This window comes from Phaseolus vulgaris, chromosome 1 (genome assembly GCF_000499845.2).
Source record: "Phaseolus vulgaris cultivar G19833 chromosome 1, P. vulgaris v2.0, whole genome shotgun sequence".
Classification (NCBI taxonomy): Eukaryota; Viridiplantae; Streptophyta; class Magnoliopsida; order Fabales; family Fabaceae; genus Phaseolus; species Phaseolus vulgaris.
This window is the reverse complement of record NC_023759.2, coordinates 23,430,000-23,440,714: the sequence shown is the minus strand read 5'-3', so window position 1 is coordinate 23,440,714 and position 10,715 is coordinate 23,430,000. Positions and strand designations below refer to the sequence as shown.

The window sequence follows — 10,715 nt, the reverse complement described above, 5'->3', positions numbered from 1 at the left end:
GTGGGCCTTCCTCATCACCAGGTCGCCTTCTCTGAACTGCCTTGGCATCACCTTCGAGTTATACCTTCGTTCAATCCTTCTTTTCACTGCCTCAGCCTTCACCCTTGCCTCCTCCCTGACCTCATCCAGCAAATCCAGATTCAGCCTTCTTTCCTCGTTCGAGTCTTCCGCTACAAACTTCTGGAATCTCGGCGAGCTCTCTTGGATTTCCACTGGAATCATCGCGTCGCACCCATAGACCAGGCTGAATGGGGTCTCATGGGTTCCTGACTGCTCGGTGGTGTGGTACGCCCAGACTATACGGGGTACCTCCTCAGCCCAACTTCCTTTGGTTTTCTCTAGCCTTCTCTTCAAACCTCTCAGCAATACCCGATTGGCTTACTCTACTTGGCCATTCGTCTGAGGGTGCTCGACAGATGCAAATACTTCTTGAATTCCCACCCCTTCACACAACTTCTTCAACAGGTGACTTGCAAACTGAGTTTCGTTGTCTGACACCAGGCGTTTGGGCACACCAAACCGGCACACGATGTTCTTCCACACAAAGCTCTCGATCTTGTGCGCGGTGATCTGGGCCACTGGCTCTGCTTCGATCCACTTGGTGAAATACTCAATCGCCAGCACCAAGTACTTCATCTGCCTGATCGCCAACGGAAAAGGTTCCAGAATGTCGATCCCCCACGTATGAAACGGCCAAGGGCTGTAAATTGACTTCAACTCCTCGGGAGGCGCCTTTTGCCAATCGGCGTGCTGCTGACACTGCTTGCAACACTGTGCATACTTCTTGCAATCTTCTCTCATCGTAGGCCAATAGTAACCTGCACAGAGGGTTCTTGCGGCCAGAGCTCGACCCCCGACGTGGCTTCCGCAAATCCCTTCAAGGAGCTCGGCCATGATTCTTGTACATTTCTCTCCGTGCACACATTCCAGGAGTGGGTGTGTGAACCAAAACCTATATAACTCGCCATCAATCATTGTGAACTTGCTAGAACTCTTCTTTATCTTCCTAGCCTCCGTCGGATCCAGCGGGAGAAGGCCATCTGCCAGGCATCGTTTGTACTGTGTCACCCAGGTGTCGGGCTCATGGGTCGTGCAGACCTGCGTCATGTTCACCTTCTCTCCCCGACATGCTCTTATTCTTGGCGACCTCAAGGTCTCCTGAGTCAAAGACCTGTGACTCCTCGCCGCTTTCTCCGTCGATTTGCTTATCTGAAGAACCAGGTGATCTGCCACAAATGCTCTGGGCGTCTTCAGAGTTTCTTGAATCACCGTCCTCTGCCTACCCCCCTTGCCTGAACTGGCGAGCTTAGCTAGCAAGTCAGCTCGGGCATTCTGCTATCTGGGCACATGCACCACTTCAAAGGAGACAAAGGAACTCTTCAATTCCTGCACATACTCCAGGTAAGCCGCCATTTGTGGATCTTTAGCCTGGAACTCGCCTGTTACTTGTCCCGTGACCAACAGCGAGTCACTCTTAGCCATCAACACCCTAGCTCCCATCTCCTTGGCCAGCAAGATTCCGGCGATCAGCGCCTCATACTCTGCTTGGTTGTTGTTGGCTTTGAAGGCAAACCTCAGGGACTGTTCAATCAGCACGCCGTTGGCCCTTCCAAGATGACTCCAGCACCGCTACCCTGCTGGTTCGACGATCCGTCCACTGAAAGCACCCAACGAAAGTCATCCCCCTCAATTCGTGTCGCTTCAGACGAGAGCTCGACCACGAAATCTGCGAAGATCTGCCCCTTAATCGGACCTCGGGGCTCATACTTGATATCGAACTCCGACAGCTCCACCGCCCACTTCACCATCCTCCCGGCGACGTCGGGCTTCTTCAGGACCTTTTGGATGGGCAAGTCGGTCATCACCAGTATTGTGAAGCTGAGGAAGTAGTGGCGTAACCTTCTCGCCGAAAAAACCACTGCCAGTGCAACTTTCTCCAAGGCCTGATATCTTACTTCCGGGCCCTGCAGCACCTTGCTGACAAAATAAATAGGCTTTTGAGCCTGATCTTGGTCTTGGGCGAGCACCGCACTCACCGCCCTCTCAGTCACAGCGAAATACAACCTGAGAGGGGTCCCCACCAGCGGTTTGCACAAAACCGGCGGGCTCGCCAGGTACTCTTTAAGCTTGACGAAGGCCTCTTCACACTCCTTCGTCCAGGTAAACTTGTTGTTCCGCTTTAAACACTGAAAATACGGATGGCCCTTCTCTCCGCTGGCTGACACGAAACGAGACAGGGCGGCCATCCGGCCTGTAAGCTGCTGCACTTCCTTCACAGTAGCCGGGCTCCTCATTGCCAAGATGGCAACACACTTATCAGGATTGGCTTCTATTCCTCTTTTAGTTAAGAGAAATCCCAAGAACTTTCCCGCCTCCACACCAAAGATGCACTTCTCGGGATTCAGCTTTAACCTGAACTTGGCGATCGTAGAAAACAACTCCTCCAAGTCCGCAACGTGCTTGCTCTTCTCTGGCGAGGTCACGACCACGTCATCTACGTAGGCTTGCACATTCCTTCCCAACATTGGTGCAAGTACCCGATCCATCAACCTCTGGTACGTGGCCCCGCGTTCTTCAGCCCAAATGGCATCACCTTGTAGCAGTAGCACGATCTCTCGGTCATGAAGGCAGTCTTCTCCTCATCCATGGGATGCATCTTTATCTGGTTGTACCCCGAGAAGGCATCCAGAAAACTCAGCAACTTACACCCTGCAGCACTGTCAACCAGGGCGTCTATGCTCGGCAAAGGATACGAATCCTTTGGGCAGGCCTTGTTCAGATCGGTGAAATCGACGCACATGCGCCATTTCCCATTGCTCTTCTTCACCAGCACGACATTAGCTGGCCACTCAAGGTACTGGACTTCCCTGATATGGCCTGCAGCGAGGAGCTTCTGTGTTTCATCCCTGATCGCCTGCCTTCTCTCCTCGTTGAATTTCCTTCTTCTCTGTCGTACCGGTCTGACCTAGTTGTCCATCGCCAAATGATGGCACAAGAAGTCGGGATCGATCCCGGGCATGTCCGAAGCGGACCATGCGAACGCATCCAGATGCCGCTCTATCACCTTAGCGATCTGGTCCTGGAGCTCAGCCTCCAGAGAACTTCCCAGCTTGAAGATCTTTCCCCCGATCTCCCTTTCGAGCCACTGCTCGACGGGTTTTGGTCTGGTTTCTCTGGCGATCACCGCCCTGGCGATTCCCTGCTCCCTCGCTTCCTTAGGGCGATTCCTCGCCTCTTCTTCCTCTAGACCGGCGTTCCCCTCCCCCAACTCAGCATCCACCATCACCACGTCGCTTCCAGCGGTCTCCTCTGTTACCGTCGGCCTGGGCTTCACACCAGGAGGCGGGGTGGTTGTCACGTAACTCACGGACCTCTTATTCTTCAGGCTATTCTCATAGCACTTCTTTGCTTCTTTCTGGTCAGATTTGATAGTGATCACCACCCCCTCCATAGATGGCAGCTTCACCTTCATGTGCCGGGTCGAGGGTATAGCGCCTATTCTGTTGAGTGTGGGTCTTCCCAACAGAATATTGTATGCTGAAGGAGCGTTCACGACAAGGTACTTGATTTTCTCTGTTCTCGAGCCCGCCTCATCCGTAAACGTAGTCCTCAACTCAATGTACCCCCTGACCTCCACCTGGTCGCCAGCGAAACCATACAAACACCCTCCATAGGGCCTTAGCTGGTCAAGGGGTAGCTCCAACTGCGTGAAAGTCGGCTAGAACATCACGTCTGCCGAGCTTCCTTGGTCCACCAGAACCCTGTGGACCTTCCTTCCCGCCGTAATCAGCGATATGACTATGGGGTCGTTGTCATGAGGCACAACGTCCCGAAGATCTTGCTTTGTGAACGTAATGTCCACATCCGGCGAGTGGTCCTCAAACATATCCACCGTCATCACAGACCTCGCATACTTCTTCCTCTGTGACGCGGTGCATCCACCACCCGAGAAACCTCCTGCAATGATGTGGATCTCTCCGTGGGTGGGCATCTCGTGCTACTGAGCCTCACCACCTGCAGGTTGGGAGCTCGGCGCGCCTCCCGTCCTTCTATCCAGCAAGTAGTCGTTTAGGAACCCGCTCTTGACCAGATCGTCGAGCTGGTATCCTAAAGCCAAGCATGAGTCCACGGTGTGGCCAAAGCCCTGGTGGAACTCGCACCAGGCGTCTAGCTTTGGTCCCAGCACCTTGTCGCCCACCTTCTCGGGCGCCTTCAGCCTAGCTGATATATAGGGAATGGCGATCAGGTCCGCCAACCCCATGACAAACTTGTGCTTTGGCGGGCGATTGTACTCCTTGCGTGCTGGTTGAGGGCGCCCTGGGCCCCTGCCCTTGTTCTTCCTTGGATCGTAAGGATGGCGAGTCCTCTGATCCCTCTTGGCCGCCGCTGTCTCCAGCACCCTCTGTGGCTGGATCCTGGTCTGGGCACGTGGCCTAGCGGGAGCCACGCTTCCCCTCTTCTCGGCGACCTCACTTTCATCGGCGATGTGGGCCACCGCAAGTCGCCTAACCTCAGCAAATGTGGCGGGGTGAGCCCTGATCAACGCCTCGCAGAATGGTCCCGGCAGCACGACCTTCTTGAATGCGTAGACCAGCATCTCCTCGTCCTTGGCCGGCGAGCGAACCATCTGCGCCCCAAAACGATTCAAGTAGTCCCAGAGGGACTCTCCCTGGTACTGCCTTATGTCGAACAGATCATAAGACACCCTGGGCGGCGCCTTGTTCACTATGTACTGCTCGACGAAGATCTTCGAAAACTGTTGGAAGTTGGTTATGTGACCTGTAGGCAGGCTCACAAACCATTCCAGCGCTGTTCCCTGGAGTGTGCTCACAAACATCTTGCAGTACACGGCGTCTGATCCTCCTGACAGCATCATCTGCGTGTGGAACGTGGTGAGATGTGCCTCAGGATCCTCCACGCCGGTAAAAACAGCCTTCACAGGTACCACACTCGCAGGGATAGGCGTGTCTGTAATCGCCTGAGCGAAAGGCATGGGAAAAACGCGAGGCGGCGTTGACAGCGCGACCTCTTCAGTGACTGGGCGCCCTTGCTGCTCCTGAAGAGCTTGGCGCAATTCTTCAGTAACTCTGCTGAGCTCTTCATTCCTGGCCTGAGAGGCGACCATGTCCTCGTGCATTTTTGCCTGCTCTATGCGCGAGGCTTCCACATTCTCCTGCAGCGAACGCCTGATTTCCACCATCTGCGCCATAGACATGGCACCTTCAGCAGCAACGGGCGCGACTGGACTTGAACGGTTGCTTCTCATCTTTCTCATGAAAACTTGACAAATCACAAAGAGCGATGAACAACACCTTCTTCAGCGACGATCGATTCAGCGATCAATCGGTCAGAACTTCGCGAAACTTCGAAAAACCTCAAGAACACAGCAAACCTTCACAGAAACTCGCAACTCCACCAAAAACCAACGCTTCTTCCACGAAAATCCAAACGAGCAACAGAACTCAGATCTCACCGATTAAAACTCGCGTAAGCAGCAAAAAACCTCGCCTCACCGAACAAAACTCAAACGAACGGCGGAAAATGGTTGCACCAGCACACAACCAAACAGAAACCGCAGACACCTCCAAGAACTCACGCTGTGGATGGAAACAGGTTTTACACGGCCCCACGGTGGGGGCCTGATGATCCTGCTTGTTGACCAAAACGCTAGAGCCTTGCCTCGTCAAACCTAGATCGACTTCTGCACCGTGTTAGTCTTCGTCCTTCACCGCGATTCGCCTCAAGAACCTGCAAAAGACAGAACGGCGCCGCTGCGGCCGATCACGCTCGGACGCCCAAGTCAGCGACTGAACCACCAAATACTAAGAGAAACTCAAGAACTCTAAGGAACCGTGCAAAAGTTCTCTCTCAGCGTACTCTCGTTCTCGCAGTTGTAAAGAAGTAATCTAAACGCGTGCGTACCTCAAAGTTCGTTGGAAACTCTTATATACCTGGGCACTTTCTCTCTCCTGGCAGTTACACATCTGGACACGTGGCTCGCATCCATCTGTACACGTGCCATCATCTGGAGCATCCTCGACTTGGGCGCCACTTCTTACTCTTCAGGGTTTTGGTTAAGTTACTTATGCATGACACGACTCAGTGCATAATTGCCTTGGAGCGTGATCTGTTCTGGGTGGCGAGTTCGGGTGCCTTCGTACACACCTTCCCTGTGGTCTCGCAGGCCGCCTTCATGATCTACTCTTCTTGCTTCATCGTGTATGTTCAAGTGTGCTATCTCCCAAGCTCATCTTCTGGCCAGCTGGGAGAAAGACCCCCTGCCTTCATCTTCGGCGATGTCCTTTTTTCGGCGATCTCAAATCACTTGGTCGCCTGGATTCACATCTGGCGACTTCATCTTCAACCCGGTGACCGCCGGTTTAGGTATGCTGGAGATCGGAGCACGCCAACTTAACAACTGGCGACTACACGAGCCCCCCGACTTCCTTCCCTTCTGCCAGCCAGGTGTCCCGTCCAACACGCCTATACGATAGCTTGATGCCACGTCATCACTTCCGACTACCAGGGCGGTACAGCCATCAGCACCTTTGCCCCCATCTCCTTTGCCAACAAAATACCGGCGATCAACGCCTCATACTCCGCTTGATTATTGTTGGCTTTGAAGGCAAACCTCAGAGATTGTTCTATCAACACACCGTTGGGCCCTTCCAAAATAACTCCAGCCCCGCTACCCAACTGGTTGGACGACCCATCCCCTGAGAGTACCCTACGATAATCATCCCCGGCGCTCTGCACTGTTTCAGAAGATAGCTCGACCACAAAGTCAGCAAAGATTTTCCCTTTGATCGGTCCTCGGGGCTCATACCTGACGTCGAATTCTGACAACTCCACCGCCCATTTTACCATCCTCCAAGCTACATCCGGTTTCTTTAGAACCTTCTGGATGGGTAAGTCAGTCATTACCAACACTATAAAGCTCTGGAAGTAATGGCGCAGCCTTCTCGCCGAAAACACAACCACCAGCGCTGCTTTCTCCAAGGCCTGATATCTCACTTCTGGGCCCTGCAACACCTTGCTAACAAAATAGATAGGTTTCTGGACTTGATCTTGATCCTGGACGAGCACCGCAGTCAACGCCTTCTCAGTTACGGCAAAATATAACCTGAGGGGCGTTCCCACTTGAGGTTTGCACAGAACCGGCGGGCTCGCTAAGTACTCCTTGAGCTTCACAAAAGCCTCTTCACACTCCCTCGTGCAAACAAACCTATTATTCCTCTTCAAGCACTGGAAGTACGGGTGGCCCCTTTCTCCACTAGCAGACACGAATCGCGACAGTGCGGCCATCCGACCTATAAGCTGCTGCACCTCCTTAATAGTAGCAGGGCTCCTCATCGCCAAAATGGCAGCACACTTATCAAGATTTGCTTCAATACCTCTTTCAGTCAAGAGAAACCCTAAAAACTTTCCAGCCTCCACGCCGAAAATGCACTTCTCGGGGTTTAGCTTCACCTTATACTTGGCTATCGTAACGAACAGCTCTTCTAAATCAGCAACATGCTGGCTCTTCTCCAGGGACGTCACGACCATATCATCAACATAGGTGCAAGCACCTTATCCATCAGCCTCTGGTACGTGGCTCCCGCATTCTTCAGCCCAAAAGGCATCACCTTGTAGCAATAGCATGACCTCTCTGTCATGAAGGCAGTCTTTTCTTCATCCATGGGGTGCATCTTAATTTGATTGTACCCTGAGAAGGCGTCCAAGAAACTTAACAACTTGCACCCTGCTGCACTGTCCACCAGGGCATCTATATTCGGCAAAGGATAGGAATCCTTTGGACAGGCTTTGTTCAGATCTGTGAAGTCGACGCACATTTGAAATTTCCCATTGCTCTTTTTCACCAATACAACAATGGCGAGCCATTCTGGATATTGTATCTCCTTGATATGGCCTGCGGCGAGGAGTTTCTGTGTGTCATCTCTGATCGCCTGTCTCCTTTCTTCGTTGAACTTCCTTCTTCTTTGTCGGACTGGCTTAATTTGAGGGTCCATTGCTAAACGATGACACAGGAAATCGGGGTCAATCCCCGGCATATCTGAGGCAGACCACGCGAACGCGTCCAAATTTCTGCCTATCGCCTTGGCGATCTGGTCCTGCGTCTCGCCATCTAGGGTCTTCCCCAGCTTAAATTTTTTTCCGCCGATCTTCTTCTCAAGCCAATCCTCAACCGGCCGAGGCCTCTTCTCGCTGGCGATCAGCGCTCTCGCAATACCTGACTCCCTGGCGATCGCCGGGCGGTTTTTCTCTTCCTTCACCCGAGCGGCGCTCTCGGACCTCGCCTCGACATCCTCTATTGTCACATTGCCTTCGGCGGCCACCTCCAACGCTGCATCCACAACTCGCCGGTTTTCCTGCTCAGGCTCCACACCAGGGGGCGGCGTTGTGGTTACATGGCATACCGATCTCTTGTTCTTGAGGCTGTTTTCGTAGCACTTATTTGCCTCCTTTTGATCAGAGCGGATGGTGATGACTACCCCTTCCATCGAAGGTAACTTGACCTTCATGTGCCTCGTGGAGGGCACAGCTCCTATCCTGTTGAGTGTCGGCCTTCCCAACAGGATATTGTATGCCGAAGGAGCGTACACGACAAGGTACCTGATCTTCTCTGTGCGCGAGGCCGCTCCATCTGTGAACGTCGTCCTTAACTCAATGTACCCCCTGACCTCCACTTGATCACCAGCAAAACCGTATAAGCAGCCCCCATATGGCCTCAGCTGGTCTGGAGATAGCTGTAACTTTTCGAAAGTCGGCCAAAACATCACATCTGCCGAGCTTCCCTGGTCGACCAACGCTCGATGAACCATCCTTCCCGCCGAAACAAACGAGATTACAATGGGATCGTTGTCGTGGGGCACAACATCCCTGAGGTCTTCTTTGGTGAACGTGATGTCCACATCGGGTGAGTGATCCTCAAAAGCTTCTACTGACATCACGGACCTTGCACACTTCTTGCATTGTGACGCAGTACACCCACTGCCCCAGAACCCACCAGCTATGGTGTGGATCTCGACGTGAATGGGTACCTCGTGTTGCTGTCCCTCACTGCTCGCCGGTTGTGAACCTAACGATTGTTCCGTCTGCTTCTCCACCAAGTAGTCCATCAAGAAGCCATTCTTTACTAGTTCATCCAACTGGTAGCCCAGCGCCAAAAAGTTGTTAATATGGTGCCCGAATGCTTCGTGGAATTCGCACCATGATTCCATATGAGGTCCCAGCACCTTGTCAGATTTTATTGGTGGCCTCAACCTGTCAGCTATTTTGGGCACAATGATGAGGTCTTTGAGTTCCACCACAAAGTTGTGCCTTAGTGGCCTACTTCCCTCTCTCCTTCCTTCTGCTCGACCCCTAGGCTGGGTCCTCCTTGTCTCATAGGTGCGCTTCCTGTCTGGGTTCTTTCTTTCTGTGGAAGCTTCGTGAACCCTAGCAGGTTGCGTGCGTATCTGCGCTCTTGGTCGTGTGGGTGCGGCAGTCGTGCACTTCTCGTATGCCTCGCCCTCTGAGGCAATGTGCTCTACCGCTCGTCGCCTTACTTCAGCAAAAGTTTTGGGGCGTCTGCAGTTAAGCGATTTACTGAAAGACCCGGGACGTACCCCTTTCCTGAATGCGTACACAATCATAGGTTCATCTGTGCTACCCACCTTCACCACCTGTGCCCCAAAGCGGCTTATGTATTCCTTCAGGGTCTCACCTTGAAATTGCTTTACGTCGAAAAGGTCGTGAGAGCTGGGCGAAAGACGTGATGTGACCCTCTGGGAGGCTGATGAACCAATCCATAGCCATCCCAGTCAGAGTGCTCATGAAGAGCTTGCACCTTACGGCATCAGAACCGCCAACCAACAACATCTGTGTGTGGAACACAGTGAGGTGTGCCTCAGGATCCTACATTCCTGTGAAGGTTACCTTGGGCCCTGTGAACGTATTGGGGATTGTTGTCTATAGGATCACCTGTGAGAATGGTGTTGTGAATTCCCTAGGTGGGGAGGCAGCCTCAGGCTCGTCTCCGCCGCGCCATCCCTCGACGTAACTCCTCGTTGGCACGGTGGAGCTCATCGTTTCTCGCTTGAGAAGCTGCGAGATTCGCCTGCATGCGCTCCTGCTCTGCTTTCGACGCTGCCATTGCTTCCTGCAGCCCTTGCATCATGCCCATGAGTTGTTGCATGGTTATCTCTTCACTCCTGGCGCGTGCAGGTTTAGTGGCCATGGCTTTCTGGAAACCCTCTTACTTATCTGGGTTTTGAGAACTAGAACTGAAAAATGTGTGCGGTGGGACTAATGTTTATATCGGCCCCACAGTGGGCGCCAAATGTTCCCGCCGGTTGACCTGGGTTGTCTTTATGCGTGGCATGTCCCTGCGAGCTAGGGCACCTTCGTTTTGCTCCATCTGTGAGTACCTAAAAGAAGTAAACAAAGGGGCGCCCTCGCGGCCGTTTGCACTCCGACGATCAAGTCAGCTAGCGAGAAACATCAAAGGTGACACACCCATGGGAGGTGGTCGAAAAGTTGTACTGAACGATTGAAACTGTGTAACCAGAACTGTGTTGCCCTAATTGCCTTGTGCTCACTGTGAGTGCGTCGCGAAGACAACTAGGATTTGCTCTGTGTATCTGTGTGTATTAGGTTAAAATTCTCTCTCCTTTCAAATGTCCCTAGGCCCCTCTTTATACACATCCATCATTCAAAACACGTTAAGGTGC

General features: G+C 52.9%; 1 protein-coding gene across 1 annotated transcript; it reads right to left on the bottom strand.

The window, feature by feature from the left end:
• Positions 1 to 6,647: 6,647 nt before the first annotated feature.
• On the bottom strand, positions 6,648 to 10,222 carry LOC137815717 (uncharacterized). The gene is made up of 4 exons (XM_068618830.1): positions 10,060 to 10,222; positions 7,863 to 9,778; positions 6,898 to 7,524; positions 6,648 to 6,755 (listed from the first exon to the last, which is right to left on the bottom strand). The coding sequence occupies exons 1-4, from the start codon at positions 10,220 to 10,222 to the stop codon at positions 6,648 to 6,650; spliced, it is 2,814 nt and encodes a 937-aa protein (XP_068474931.1).
• Positions 10,223 to 10,715: the final 493 nt, after the last annotated feature.